This window comes from Heterocephalus glaber, unplaced genomic scaffold (assembly GCF_053883595.1).
Source record: "Heterocephalus glaber isolate CG9 unplaced genomic scaffold, H.glaber_assembly_v1.0 deba00000818, whole genome shotgun sequence".
Lineage (NCBI taxonomy): Eukaryota > Metazoa > Chordata > Mammalia > Rodentia > Bathyergidae > Heterocephalus > Heterocephalus glaber.
In genome coordinates, this window is record NW_028258164.1 from 5,259,003 (window position 1) to 5,274,628 (window position 15,626).

The following is a 15,626-nucleotide window of genomic DNA, read 5'->3' on the forward strand; positions in this document are numbered from 1 at the left end:
GAAATTTTTCTTTTCCTGGTAACTAATTGCAATCTTATCTTCTATATCTGAAATTCTGTCCTCACATTGGCTTATTTGCTGTGTAAACTTTCAATGGAGTTTTTAATCTCCTGGAAATCTGTTTGCATGTTTTATGGATTCCATTTGTTTCCTGTGTTGGGATTCCATCATGTTCCTCAGCTCCTCTATTTTTTTATCTGTGTCCTTTGTAGATTCATTGATCATGTCTTGCACTATGGGCACAATCTCTGCTGTTATTGGAGAAAGTATTTCTGATTTCAATTTTTTCCAGATCTTCTTTTGTTCCCAGTTCAGGGAGTCCAGGTGGTTGAGTATCAGATTGTTCCATCTTGTTTCTCTTTGGTGTTGCTTTAGGTGATCTGGAAGTCTGGTTTTCAGACTTGTTTTCCTGTGTTCCCATTTCAGTGGGGGGTGGCTCTGCTCCTCTGTGCTGGGATGGTGATATGGTAGGCCAAAAGGCTGACCTCCTTGGCACTGGGCGGGCTTTGCTCCTCTGGGCTGGGGTTGGTTGTAAGGCAGCCTGAAAGGCTCAGCTGCTTGACCCTGGGCGGGGCTTTCTAACTAACTCTTTTTAAATGACAGTTTCCTAGCCTTTCTAGGAGGGGTGATGATGGTGCTGGGAATTGAACCCAGAGCCTTGCTTCTGCTAACCACATGCCATTGAGCTACACTTCAGCCCTGCCATAATTTAGGATAAGGAAAATAAAACAAACTTGGCAGTCCCATTGCACTTTTTAAGTGAGACGATGCGTATTAAATGCTTTACTGCCTATACATACTAGTACACATTTGTTAACAGCCAGTAAAACATGGTATATCATTGTGGTTCCAGCTTGCCTTCTTAGCCTTGTCTCATATCTTTCCAATATGAAACAACAAATCCAAAATATTTATGCTCATTGTCCTTAAATGTGCTTTGTGCTTTCTACTTTTTTTCTTCTTTCTTTCTGCCCTGTCTTTTTTTTTCCCCTCATCTGTTCAAATTCCTCTTTCTTCTCCATCTACTATGGATTGTCCCTCTGTGCCATCCCGTTTGACACTTAACATTTTATAGTGGTTTTCTTTGTATTCATTTGCTGTCTTTGATAAAGTTGTTTGCTGGAGGGCAGAGGAGACTGAGTCTTGGGAAAAAGCTTTTTTCTAGAAGGAACATTGTGCTTAGAGTCAGAAAACCTTAGTTCCAGTCTAGCACCAGCTGTTGTACTCCTATAACTTTGGACAGGTTTCTGAGTGTGGTTGGTTTTTTTCAATATGAAGTGGAGATTTTATATAGTATTTGATAAGGATCAGATAAAATAAGAGTATGAAAGAAATCTAAGTAAACTGTATTAAATACAAAGTATGATTGCCTTTGTACCTGTTTTCTACTTCATAGGTACAGGGTATTGTAAGGCTTAATACATTAATGGTAATGATTTCTAAAACTCTTTTCCGATTTTCCTGAAATCAAAAGACATGTAATTTGAAAATACATTTTAAAGTTAAAAATCAACAAATTGTGATTAATATGTTAGCTATTTAGTTATTTATTTGTGGTTCACCCACCAGAGAGCCCCCACCCTTCAGTGTCCAGACTGAAGCCAGGATCCCAGGATCGGTTGGGAATCACTGAACATCCCTTCCCCAGAGGTGGGGCTGGGCCGGAGCCCCAACCACACGATTGGTGTTTTAGTGCCCAACCCCCATCCCAAACCATCTTGTTAGCATAAACTCGGGTGTGAGTCCAGGGCTTTATAAGTAACAGAGATGATTGGTCACCTGGGAAATTCACTGTTAGGAGCCCAGGACAAAGAGAAGGCAGATTCAACACCAGGGTTTGGAAAAATAATAGCTCTTGAAAATCTAATTGTTTGGTTGTTTTTAAATTTGAAAATATACCATTGAAAGCTTAGGTGACTAAAAGTGTCTAAGGCTCTGATTCAAGAGGAAAAGCTAAGGACTCGAGTTCCATCCCTGGTACCCAAAAAAAAAAAATGAGGAAAATCTGATTTATTGGTCTATTAATCAGTATTATAGTGGTTTAGACTTAATAGCTATTTAGGTATGTCTACATTCATACAGTTTGTAGTTTTGTGTTTATCCTTTTACATATTTCTTTTGGTGCGAAGGAGAGAAGATTTTGATTGTAAAGATTAGTAGGTAGAGGGCCGGGGATTTAACTCAGTGGTTCTAGCACCTGCCTTGCAAATGCAAGGTCCCAAGTTGGATCCCCAGTACAAAAAAAAAAAAAAAGATTAGTAGGTAGAACAGTAGAGGATACTTTTCAGTGTTTAATACCAACCACTGTCAAAATAAACAGATGACCTTAAAAACACTATTTGAGCTGGATGTGGTAGTGCACACTTGTAATCCTGGAACTCAGGAGGCTGAGGCAGGAGGATTGTCATGAGTTTGAGGCCAGCTTTGGCTATGTAGTGAGTTTAAGGTCAGCCCAAACTATATAGTGAGACTGTCTCAAAAAACTTTTTTTTTTGGTCTGGGCTATGGGTTGCCTTGTTGGTTATTTTTCCTTTTAATAACAAGTTAATTCAGATTGTCATTGGTATCCACTTTCTCTGAGGAAGTACTTAGTTATATTTTTCTTTTACAGATTGATTATACCGGAACAGAGCCTTCCAGTCCCTGCAATAAATGTTTGTCTCCGGATGTGACACCATGCGTTTGCACCATTAACTTCACAGTGGAAAAGGCATTTGAGGTCTGTGTTTCCAAGTAAGGTCTTAGAAGAGCTGTGCTTTACACAATATTAATACTGTACTTTTTTTTTCAAGCTAGGTACTTTTTTTTGGTAGAGAAGACCATTTAATTTATTGGATTCATATACTTTTGAAGATATGCTCGGCTGTTGTATTTTGCTGTCTGATAATTACATTTATTTGAGTGGTTTACTTAGTACTTTGTGGACAATATTTAAGGTGAAATTTTATCCTTTCACCGGAAAAATTTATAGCTGTACAATTTTTATGTCACTTATAGCTCCATGTACTTGTATTTTTAAAATTATTGCTCAAATTGTCTTGCATACTTTTAATTATAAAATAGATTTTATTTTAGAAAATAAATAGTAATATTTTTATTATTTTATTGAATTACTTTTTTGAGATATGAAGGATTACAAAAATGCACACACTAAAACTTTCATTTTTTCTTGTATTTTGCTAAGTCATTGAATCATCTTTCTGTGTGTGTGTGTGTGTGTGTGTGTGTGTGTGTGTGTATGTGTGTTGCATTGACAGTGATTTCCCTTTCTTAGTAACTGAGCAGAGGCTGAAGGACATATAGACTCAGAATAGGCATAGAAGGACCAGTTTGCCTTTACCTACACATTGAGGTTAAAGAATTAGTCTTCAGGGAAAAAAACTGCTTTAATACAGGCCAGCATTGTAGATTTTCTCCATTTCAGATGTCTAAAGGTAGTGATACTTTAGCAGCTCCTGAGAGAAGGTTGCCATCTAGTTGTTGTAGCTACTCTTAAATTAAGATAAAGGACAGGGTAATGCCTTTGGAAAAACCAGGGAAACTAATTTGGGAAAGAACTTTGTTTCAAAAGAATAACGTATACATTCAGTGTATCTTTAAAAGTCTGCTTTTTCATCATGATGGCAGAACTAGAAAAAGACTTTTGGTTTGTCAGAACAGGTAAAATTGAAGAAATGAGACTTAGAGTGACTTAGAAGCTCCTTCCATTGGTCTCCTCTTCCATTCAAAAACACTTATTTCAGAACTTTTCTCTGTAAATGTGATTAACCTCTGATTCATTCTTTTGTAGGTTCTTTGTTTTTTCACAAATTGAATTAGACTAAAACATTTTGAGGGATTGTAGTGATCTTGAAGTAGGTTATTTTGTCTCAGTGTTCACTGAAGCATCCCTTTCTTATTTTCAGTTTTGGTATTTTTGCTGTGCTGGGAATTGAACCTAAGGCCTCGCATATACTAGGCAAGTGCTCTACCACTGAGCTACATCCACAGGATGAACTCCCATTCCCACCCCCTTTGGTGTTTTTTTTTGAGACAGGATCTTATTATGTAGCTAGGTTGGTCTTAAACTCACAGTCCTCCTGCCTCAGCCACTGGAGTGCTAGGCTTATTAATATGCACCACCATATCCGGCCCTATACTGATCCTTAATTTAAAACGATACTATTTTTTCCCAGAAAAGCATATTTATCCTCTGGATTTCTGTGATATAATTTTGATATCTCTTTTTGTAAAAAGATTTCCATGTAAACAGTTTATATAGAATAGGAACGTTTACATAACTTGACATTTGAAAATCAACCCCTCCTACTCTGGGAGAGCAGTGTTGATCTCAGGGCCTTCTCCTTGAGCTACATCCCCAGTCCAATTTTAAATTTTGAGATAGAACCTTGCTAAGTCTCTTAGTTGTCCAGGCTGGGTTTGAACTGTGATCCTCCTGCCTCAGCCTCCCAGAGTGCTAGGATGCCACCAGACGTAGTTGAAAATCAAGTTTTAATGATAGTATAATATGAAAATAGGAAATCAAATAAAGAACTCATAATGTAACTAAATTTCTTTTGATTTGTTTGAAGATAATTTTAAAAATAGCAGTAGCAACCAGAAATGAGAATGTAACTTAATAGATTTGCTACTTCTGAAAACTTTAGTTATTAGAGAATAGCGTTTTAACAGTTCACAAATCAGTGTACTATATGTAGTTTACCCTTTCTTCCCAAGTTAATTTGAAGTTGACTCCTCTAAATACGTTAAAGTACTTATTATTACAAAGTGACTCATTATATAATATACTTTACTAATTACATTTATTAATTGCTAATAGGCTATGACAAATTTTATATTCTTATTCAGTCAGAATTTACTTGGACAACAAATGACAATTTGACTATTATCCCTCTGAAAATTTAATTGGGTAAACACCAGTCTGAATCAGAAAATAAAGAATAAAAGCTCAAAATAGGCTAATAAATTATTTCAGAGTTGTTTTTAATGTAACATTTGGAAGTATTTAAGGACAGTTCGAAAGTTTACTCTTGGGTTTTTATAGCATACCTTCTTTAATTTGTTATCACCAATTATAAAGTAGTAAAGCCCACATTACTCAGTTTTATATGCACTTGAAACAAGTTAATACATAATAGTTTTTAAACAAAAAAAATGTTCCTTTTTCATTTCCTCTAGGGCAATGTGTTTATGTATTATGGCCTGTCTAATTTTTATCAAAATCACCGGCGTTATGTGAAATCTCGAGATGATAGTCAGCTAAATGGAGATTCTAGTGCTTTGCATGTAAGTAAAATGATGAAATATGAAAATTGATGTCTGTAAAATAACACATAGTAACCACTGAGTTAGAAATGTTAAAAGTATTTAATAATGTTAGGATGAAATTAAAGCATTCCTTTTCATTCTAGTTTGAATAGTGAGGGTTTTTAGTTAAAACTTTTTTCTGGGAATTTGCATAGGTTAATTACTTCTTACAGCCAGAGAACATCTTAGCATCTGTTTGCATCTAGTCATCATTGGGATTTGGGCTTTACTATTCTGCTTGTAATGGTATTTTGGTGAGTCTAGCATTCTGGATGTATAAATGTACTCTCTTTGGGTTTGTTCATTATTACCATGCTAAGTAGAAGTGTACAGATAACCTGCTTTTAATTTCTAGGCTTGTGTTTTAAAATTGAATGGGATACTCTTCTTTCTTTTTCACTTGTGGAAAGCCTGAGTAGTAAAATCCAAAAGGTGGATTACTGACAAACTATGCAGCTATTTGCAAATACAGATTCCAGAACTGCTCAGAGGCTATATGTCAGTGTCTGCAGGGGTGGAGTCTAGAATGTCTGTTTTTAATAAGCTCCCCTTCCGATGCCTAGCCTTATTTGGGAATGTTAACTAAGAGTTCTTAGTTTCTTGACCATTCAACTTTTCCAAGTAGTGATTAGTGCCTAAGTAGTTTATGTTATTATTCCTCAATGCAGCAAACATTCAAAAACACAGAGCAATTTTGGATCTCAGAACTGGTGACTGTCTTAGAATGCAGTGTAAAACTATATTGCAGTCAGAATGGGCCTGGAAAACTTACAACTGCCTTAATTAAGTTATCCTGACTGGTTTTATTGCTATTTTCTAATGACTGGGATTTAAGAAGTACAGTACCAGTCTATTTAGATCTTCCCTAGTGTGCACAGGGTTCTAGTTAGGTCTGTAATATTTTGTAACCCATGTAGGATTTACTACATAGAGTCTATTTTTTAGGATTCATATCTACTGTGAGAGATACTAAGTTCCTAGACCTTTCTGAATTTGTTTATTGGGATTGTAGATTGTATGTGTTCAAGGACCCACAAGTGGTGCTTGATGTACAATTATATTACTATTATATCCTAAGAGTCTGCATTAGACTCTTTCTTTTTTTTTAGACATAGGATTAACAAAATTTGAAACTAATTAGTTGGGCATTTCATTTTATATGTGAGGCTCAGTTTAATCAAGGGAGTGGTCTAAGAAATGAGAACCTTTAGTCTATTTACTTCCAGTTTCTGATTCCCTTTATTATGTTACAGCTAGTTTGACAATAGACTATTTTTTAATTTTTATCAGGCAGAAAACTCTTTATGATTTCTATGTTGATATTAAGATTAAAAAGATACTAATTTGATGTATGCATATATAACAGGATATGCAAGTAGAAGTAGCATTGAAAAGGTAATACAGTCGTATTAAGGAATACATTTCTTGAGTATTTAAATGTAGTGTTATTTATAATGTATTTTTGTTACACATTGATTTTGCATGTATTACAAGTGAAAAAAGGCAGGGTTTGAATTTTTAATCAGTAATTTGAGATAGCTCATAGTTCCTCCAGAGGCTTATGCAATATCTCTCTTCTTTTCCTTTTAAAAACCAGAATCCCAGTAAGGAATGTGAGCCTTATCGAAGAAATGAAGACCTACCAATTGCTCCTTGTGGAGCTATTGCCAACAGCATGTTTAATGGTATGGTACAGATACAAACATAGATACAGATATAGACAAATATAATTAGGACACTTTGTACAATCTTCCTACAGATTTGATAGTCTAGTAATCATGAATGAAACTGAGAAATTCAACTTTACAATAAATACTTAATTAAGTATTGAGTAGGGTTTATAATGCTTTGTGACTGACTTCCTTTTTTTCGTACTAGGGATCAAACTCAGGACCTTACACTTGCAAGGCAGGCAGTGGAACCACTGAGCTAAATCCCCAGCCCCTGACTTCCTTTTGAGCATCTTTGTATTTAAGAATAGATTTCTGTCTCTGAGAAGAAAGAAGTGAAGATGTTTTGCTAATATTCTAATCCGTATATAATAAAAGCCAGGCTGCTTATTCCCATTGACTTTGATTACTGATACCATTTGAAAGGAGCTGTCATTAATCATTTGGAGTGTGATGGAAATATGTAGATCATAAACCTGAGCCAAATAGTTAATTTTAATTTTGTACTACTCACATTAAGAAGTCTCAAAAGAAACAAGTGAAATTGATGTTAATATTTTTATTTAACCCAGTATGCCAAAAATATTACTATTTCGGTATATAGTAGTACATAAAACTTACTGCAATTAATACATATTTTATACTAAGTCCTTTATGTGTGTTACAGAACATGTTCATTTGTACCAAACACATTTGAAGGGTTCAGTAGCCATGTGGGCCTTTGTGCAGACAGAAATTAATATGCCAGAAGGTATCAGGAATGTGCTATTGACAAGAAAGGAAGAAAGGGAGATTTACCTTTTAATTTTATTTGATTAAATATTGAAACACTTGACCTTTTCACATATTAGCTAGCTAGCCCTAGAGGAAAGTGACTTAGATCTGTATTGAGGGAAGAGAAGTTCATCTAGAATTATAAAGTTAACATAGCCGATCCATGTCTGAATAAAGAGCAGACGTAAATCATGTGCCTTCTCTGTCACAAACACTCTGGGGAGCAAATACCACGTCTTCACTTTTTCATAGAGTAAAACAGATGCTGTGGATTTTTAGCAGATGTTAACTATTATTTTCCTTTTCTTGTTAGATACATTAGAATTGTTTCTGGTCGCCAATAAATCTGATCCTACCCCTACCCCTATTCATTTGAAAAGGAAAGGTATTGCTTGGTGGACAGACAAATACGTGAAGTTCAGAAATCCTCCTGGAGAAGGAGCCCTGCAAGAACGGTTTAAAGGTGAAAAGCACTCATATCCATCACAAAAGATAAACCAGATATTTTAGTGAACTATCTTAACTTTTTGTCTTTAGAATCTTAAAATGTTTGCTTTGAAAATTTGTCTTTCCTCAACTTCATGCCAATTTAGGTATAAGTTCTGATGTATTAAAATAGTAAAGGAAATACATTCTTTTAATTGTGAGTCCAATTTCTTTGGGGTTTTCTTATAAGCATTTCAGCTATAATCTTTTATACCTATAGCAAAATTTGTTTTAAACAAGACTATTATTTATAACACAATTTTATTTTTGTTTCAATGCTGCCTTAATTTAACAGTGTAATTTTGTGTGTGTGTGCAGTACTGAGGATTGAGCCCACTGCATCCCCACTTTTTAAAAATAATTGTTTTGGGCCGGGAATTTAGCTCAGTGGTTCTGCCACCTGCCTCGCAAGCGCAAGAACCCGAGTTTGATCCCTGGTACCAAAAAATAAAAATAAAAATAATTGTTTTGCCATCCTCCTACCTTAGCCTCCCAGAGTGCTTGGATAACTGACTTGTATATGTTTTTTTGTTTTTTGTTTTTTTTTCAAGCGTGTTTATTTATTCTTCTGCAAATACAGCAGATCTGTGCCTGCAATTATTTTTAAGAGAAGAAACGTTAAGTCATTTGGAGAAGCAGGTGGGGCCTGGGGCTTGAGCATGGGAATGAGAGGGCAGAGTTGGCTGGGGTGAGTGTGGGCCAGCGGAGGGGCCTAGCCAGCCCTAGCAGGCCTTCTCCAGGAAGGCTTTGCAACACGAGATGCACTGCTGGTACACCAGCTCGAAGTCAGACTCATTCCCATAATAGGGGTCTTCAATGATGAGCTGTTTCTGTGGATCATAGCTTCCAAGCAGTTCAGTTTTAGCTTTACAGTTTTTAACTTGATTGCTTTTTCTATTCAAATCTCTCAGATTGCTTTCATCCATACACAGTATGTAGTCAAACGTTGGGAAGTCCTCGGTGACCTGCCAGGCAACATGACTCATGGGGATGCCATACTTCTTCATGCAACTTTGCCCTCGATAGTCAGGGGGGGTTTCCCTCTTCATATGTAGATGTGGCTGCACTGTCTGTCCTCCAGTTATCTGAAATGTTTTAATCAGTTACAAGTTTTCTGAAAACTGCTTCTGCAATGGGTGACCGGCAAATGTTACCCAGACACACGAACAGCACGGACTTCAACCCGGACTCGGCCATATTTCAGCTTGGTCACCCTTGTATATGTTTCTTAACATATTTTTCCACTAAGTAACCTCCCTTTTAGTATATGCTGAATATTCTTGTTTTTGTAGTCTCTTGAGATACCAACCAAGTCGTCAGTTTTTTTTGTTACACAAGGAATTGGTTTCTTAGCTTTTAAGACTTCCTTAGAAGATGAATATATATATGCCTTTGAAATTAAGAGTTTCAGATTGTGTATTGCACATATGTATTAGTAGAGTGTGTGACTTTTTACTGAAATTCAATAGAATGAATATTTTGTTTCCCTGCCCCTCCCTCCACTCCTTAAGGAACAACAAAGCCAGTAAACTGGCTCAAACCAGTGTACATGCTGGATTCTGAAGAGGATAATAATGGCTTCATAAATGAGGATTTTATTGTTTGGATGCGCACTGCAGCATTGCCTACTTTTCGAAAATTGTATCGTCTTATAGAATGGAAAAACGATTTACATCCAACATTACCAGCTGGACAGTACTATTTGAATATCACATATAGTATCCTTTTCTGGTTGTGTATGCGAAGTCATTGAACTTGAAAGGAATCTACTGCAGTCATTTCAGTGCTGCAGTGTGTTACTCTGTGCTTTAGTTTTGATTCCTGCATTTTTATGAGTATGTGTGTATGTAGGGAATATATCTTCTAGAAAGGTCTCAAATTTGTATGTACTTGGATTTGTACTAGGATTTCAAGCATATCACTTGGTAAAATTACTTAAAATGTAGGTGCTTTATTTATTGATAAGCTGGATATTTTTATAAGGGAGACTATAATTATTATAGGGCTTGACACAAAGGGTAGTGAGTGTACCTAATATTAAACAGGTTATATTAAAACAGCCTGGCTGGATGTGGAAGTACATGCCTGGAATTCCAGGACTGAGGGAGGAGGATCACATCTAGTTCAAGGCCAGCCTGAATTACATAGTGAGACCCTGTCTCAAAAAAACCAAAAAAAAGGACCCAGCCTGGACTATATAATAAGAAACGAAACAAAAACCACTAATGAAAAAAACAGATGTATTAATTTACATGAGCATAATTGTTCATGCTTAATTGATCTATTTATAGTATCAAAACATTTTATCAGCTGTATTATTCTACATTAATAAATCAGGTTCACTTTCATTAATGATATTTATTCCATTCTTACTATATTTCAACACTGTTTTAGATACTTTCCATGTATTTAATTCAAGTAGTAATATGAAGTAGGTATTGTTTTCATGTTATAAACAAGAATACTGGAACCTGTTGTACTTATGTAGCTGACATAGGTTATACAGGTAGTAATGAGAATAGCTGGGGTTCAGACCAAGGGATTGACTCCAAAGGCTGTGACCCAATCCTCAGCCACCACCACAGGCTGCATCCTGGCTAGGTCACCAGGATGCCAGACCAATCTGTACCTTCATAGATGCAGAGTCTTTCTTAGCGGGGAAATATTTTGTTCTAAAGAAAGTCCTTATATCTTTTAATCACTAGTCCATTGTATATATATATATATATATAGTAAATGAAAAGATTCCTAATATTAGCATTTTAAATATTTGGTGATATTTCCATTTTTTTTCATAATCCAAATGAGCCATAAGGGTATAGTTTTGTTGCTATAATGAATTAGTAACTGATTAAATTAATACACGTTTCAGAATAGTGATTATTTTTAGAACCTGGACTTTTGATGTTACACCTGAATACATAAATGAATATGGCCTGAGAGTGGCAGAGTGAAAGTGACAAGTTTCTGAAGCTAGGCTCATGTAGGAACAATTTTGGACGCAAGACGCACTTCCGGTACTGGCAGAAAGAACATCCTGAGGAGGAAGCCACAGCAGAGGGCAGCTCTGACAGCATCTAAAAGGTCTAGTAGAGAGTAAGGATAAATAGCAGCTGGTAGTCTGCAGAGCACAGTGAGGGAAGTCTGTGGGGTGGCAGGAGTTCTTAGTTGACAGACAGTTCAGATGCAGGAAGTCTGCAGCAGGGTCCCAAGCACCGGAAGGGGAACTGTCAGGAAGAGTGCAGGGTTTCTTGAAGACCAACAAGACAGGAATTTGGGCCTGTGAACATCCAGTGTTGATGATCAAAATGGGCTGTAAAATAGGAACTAGATACTGGAATTAAGGCAGAAGCCCATCTTTTAAAGGCAAAGACAGCCTAGCATGGATGATTTGATGCTGTGTTGGGTCCCTAGAGTGTTGGATTGTGCAAAGCACCTGAAATTATTCCTGCCTCAGTGTAGAATTGACTTAAGACATCAGTAGAACTGAGCCTGCCATTTGGAGTCACAGGGCTCCACCTGTGAGGGTGGAGAATTGCAGAAACTATAGAAACAGACGGGGCCCAATGCTTGATTCATATGATGCTTTTGAAAAAAATGCACACTTTTTTGTCCTGTCTTCTCTGTACCTGCTTACCAGAATCTTAGAACAGGTCCATGCAGAAAATACATCTGATATACTAGTGTTCCCTTTCTTAAATTTCCTACATAGCCACCTTTCACTTCTACTTTGTTCTAGTCTTCAGCTCTGTGCCACACTGTGAATTTTACCATTACCCAAATCAGCAAATTAAATCTTTAGTACCATGCTTTTTGTCCTTGTGCTCAGAGCCCTCTCAGTCTCCTAGCTACATTCTTGTTACACAGGCTCTTTGAGCTTGCAGATACTTCTGCTTTCTTAATTTTTCCATTTGCTCCTGCTCTGTTAACCTCCCCTTCCTGTGTGGGCTTCATTGGTGTTCATCAGAAGTATTTTTTTCATACTATATTACTTTTGAAGCTTTTTACCCCTCCTGTGTAATAAGAGCAAAACCACCTGAGAAACTACTTATGTAACTCCTATTTTTTTGTAAAATATAATATATATCCTTTAAAAATAGATATTTTTTGTGATTCAGAACATGAGTAAAATACCTGTGTGTCATAGAATTATACATATGAATTATAAGCAACTAAATAGCAACTTTAAAATTTGTATTTTAAACACTGAGTAACCAGAGCTGGAAAAGGCTTCCTATACCCTCCTCAGATTATCCAGTACATTCTTTTGATGGACGAAAACGGATGATCTTGAGCACTATTTCATGGATGGGAGGAAAAAATCCATTTTTGGGGATTGCTTACATCACCGTTGGATCAATCGCTTTCCTTCTGGGAGTTGTTCTGCTAGTAGTTAATCATAAGTATAGAAACAGTAGTAACACTGCTGACACCATAGCATTTTGAGGTTGGCTCATAAAACTTTTTTTAAGAACAGTCTTTGTCCTTTGCTTCTTTGCTATGGATGGCTTATAAAATATATGATGGATATAAATATTAGGTATATTGATTCATATCAATACTGTAACTGTTAAACTTGCATTTTTATGTTTGCTTCTTTTAGGCCAGTCTACATGATACATAGAGCTTCTTTCATGTGAAATTTATGTACTGCTTAAATGTTGATGCTGTGTCAATATCATATTGACATATAATGCTGTACATGTGTGCTGATTACATGAAGAAGGGTTAGAAGTGTAATCACTTGCTAACCTTTCAGATTCAAGAGTCACAGAAAGATGAAAGACTAAATGTAAACAAAATATGTCATCATTTTCATGTGTCATGTGTAAAGGCTTAAAGTACCATCTTTATTTAGCTGGTTCCTTTATTCAGTTTGTCCATTCTAGTGTTTAGTGAAGCTCAGCTTTGATTTCAAAGGGTATGCTTATCTGTAAGGCATGGAAGGTAATGCTCATGTCTAAAGAGGGCAGGCATGTCCTGGACAGGAGAATTAAAATTTCTTCCTTTCACTTGTTAAAACATTGCACTCGGGAACCCCAGCTCATTTGAAATGTTTTTCCATGTGGTCTTTTCCCTTGAAGCTTTTGCTTAATAAGGGAGAAAGAATATAGGTGTGACGGGCAAATGCCCTGGCAGACCTTCATCCTCTGCCTCCTCTGTAGACTAGAGGTCAATGCCCAGAGAAGGCTGTTTTTGTTCTTGTGGTATTTAACGTTCAGAAACTTACTTCAGCATTGGAAATACCTCAAACTATTCTTCTTTTGCAGGTAAGTATTTTGGCTTAAGTGCTAACGTTATATTCCAGAATGTTTGAAAGTTTAATTTCCTTCAATTTTTATGTACAGGTCAAAAATGGATGTGTATTTTGGATATACATTCTCTAAGGGCCGGGGATTTAGCTCAGTGGCGCTGCGCCTGCCTCTTTAGTTAATTTATCAATTGTTTTGGTTGGTTTTCCAAGACATGCTTTAAGAAGATATTCTATAAATATCCTATTTCTGGGGATTTGGGAATATGTACATGATTAATTACAATGTGTATGGTTGAAGTTATTTGCTAACTGGGATTATTTTAATATTCCTTATTGAATAAATGCTGTAATTGTTTGCTATGGAACTTATTCTTGAAGTAAATGCAAACTTATTTTTCCACATACATAAAAATGTATGTATTTAATAGAGGTGATTTAATTGCATCTTTTTAAACTAAAAACTCATGTTTATATAGAAGAATGCCTGTTTGTAATAATTTCATTCAGTCATATTTGAAATTAGAAGGTCTGGGTAATATATCAATTTTGATTAATATATTTTTTTAAGAAATAAAAAAAGTAGTTAATAGAAATGTACCACAGATTAAGTTTTGTATAACATGAAACTTAGTTAAGAGAACTTGTAATTCATCATGACTTTTAACTCATAAAAATATTACTTCCATGAGTTACCTGGTATATGATTCTCCTAAAATTTCTGAGTAGAGAGAGTATTCTTTATCTAGATACAGTCTTTGTTTTGCCAGTCCTTTGGAATGCTGTTTATCTGAAAATTGTCCTTTTTTCACATAGTGTTTGTTTTTTGGGTCATGGTGGATGGAGATTTTTTCATTCTTTCTAGATTGAGTCTGTGCTGTTTAAGGAGGTCTGCTGTCCTGCATCCATCTCTCTGTGTCTCTCTCTGTCCGTTTCTCTGTTTATTGCCCCCCACCCCTTTTTTAAACTGGGGGACTAGATAAAAGAAAAGTTGAAGAAGGGCTTGGGATGTACCTCAGTGGCGCCGCACCTGCCTGGCAAGCGCAAGGTCCTGAGTTTGATCCCAGTTACCAGAAAAAAAAAAAAAAAAAAAAAAGTTGAAGAGCTCTTCCAACATTTTCACATTGCCAGAGAAGTTTAAAATATAATTCAATTTAATCCATTGTACAAGTGTATTGATGGCTTAAGGCCCTCCTCTCTCCTGCTATTTGAACTCTGAGGGATTCCTCTTCCTAAATATGAAGAAAATTCATATGAAGATATTCATATGGCCCATGTGAAGCATGGGGAAGGGAAAACATTTCCTTCTTACAGATCTTATGCTTAAATTTTGGGAACATTGATGTCATACTCAAATTTCAAGGAATCCTACTGCATTTTAAGGCAATCAGGTTAAGTAGATGATTTGGAAAATGCATTAATTTGTAGGAAGTATTTTATCGTGAAAAGTTTTCCAGTTGAAGATATTCAGTAAATAAAAGCTAAGAAATTTCATTGAAATCCTGAGGTGATTTACAAATAAGTGGGAAAAAAATGACTGTACTACCTAATAGAGAATCATTCACCCTAAAGAGTCAAGTGGGTATGATTTATTGGATAGTGACAATTTATTTTTAACCTTGAGTATATTAAAAGATAACATTCTGTTTGTATGCTCTGCATTAATAAAAATGAACAAAATTAATTTTGGTGTGTTCGGGTGTCTTGCTAAAATAATGTTCTGGTGGTGTTGCTGATGTTTAACATTCAGCTTTAAGTCAAGGTCACTGAGTTCAGGTTTCAACTTCATGCTTAGATTTAATATGCTGTTCATTATTAGGCTATTTGTATTCATTACTCTGACAACTAAATCACTATATATATATATACATATATATACATATATGTATATATATATAACTGAGGAATATCTGTTCTTACTAAGAAGTGCTCAGGTTATTATCTGAGCTATAGACAGGCTGGCTAAGTTTGGTATTATATCAAGAAGCAGCTTTAGTAAACAGGCATGCATAATGAAAATAATGAAGATCACACAGGAAGTGAAAAGGCTGAATACTAAGGGGAGGCTGAGAGCTTCAGGTTAATGAATGCTGTCTGAGCCTGTTGCCTCAAGCCTTCATGGGAATATTGCCTTAGAA

At 35.8% G+C, this 15,626-nt stretch overlaps 1 protein-coding gene and 1 pseudogene across 1 annotated transcript in view; one reads left to right on the forward strand and one right to left on the reverse strand.

Annotated features, from left to right (window-relative positions):
- Positions 1-15,172, forward strand: part of Cdc50a (cell division cycle 50 P4-ATPase accessory subunit A) — a 55,491-nt gene extending 40,319 nt beyond the window's left edge. Inside the window, exons 2-7 of the mRNA XM_004863960.4 lie at positions 2,612-2,719; positions 5,179-5,286; positions 6,905-6,992; positions 8,065-8,214; positions 9,749-9,955; positions 12,487-15,172. Of these exons, the coding sequence (XP_004864017.1) occupies positions 2,612-2,719; positions 5,179-5,286; positions 6,905-6,992; positions 8,065-8,214; positions 9,749-9,955; positions 12,487-12,683 (858 nt within the window). The 3' untranslated portion in view covers positions 12,684-15,172. The remainder of the gene's footprint in view (positions 1-2,611; positions 2,720-5,178; positions 5,287-6,904; positions 6,993-8,064; positions 8,215-9,748; positions 9,956-12,486) is intronic.
- Positions 8,948-9,434, reverse strand: LOC101724046 (low molecular weight phosphotyrosine protein phosphatase pseudogene; annotated as a pseudogene).
- Positions 15,173-15,626: the final 454 nt, after the last annotated feature.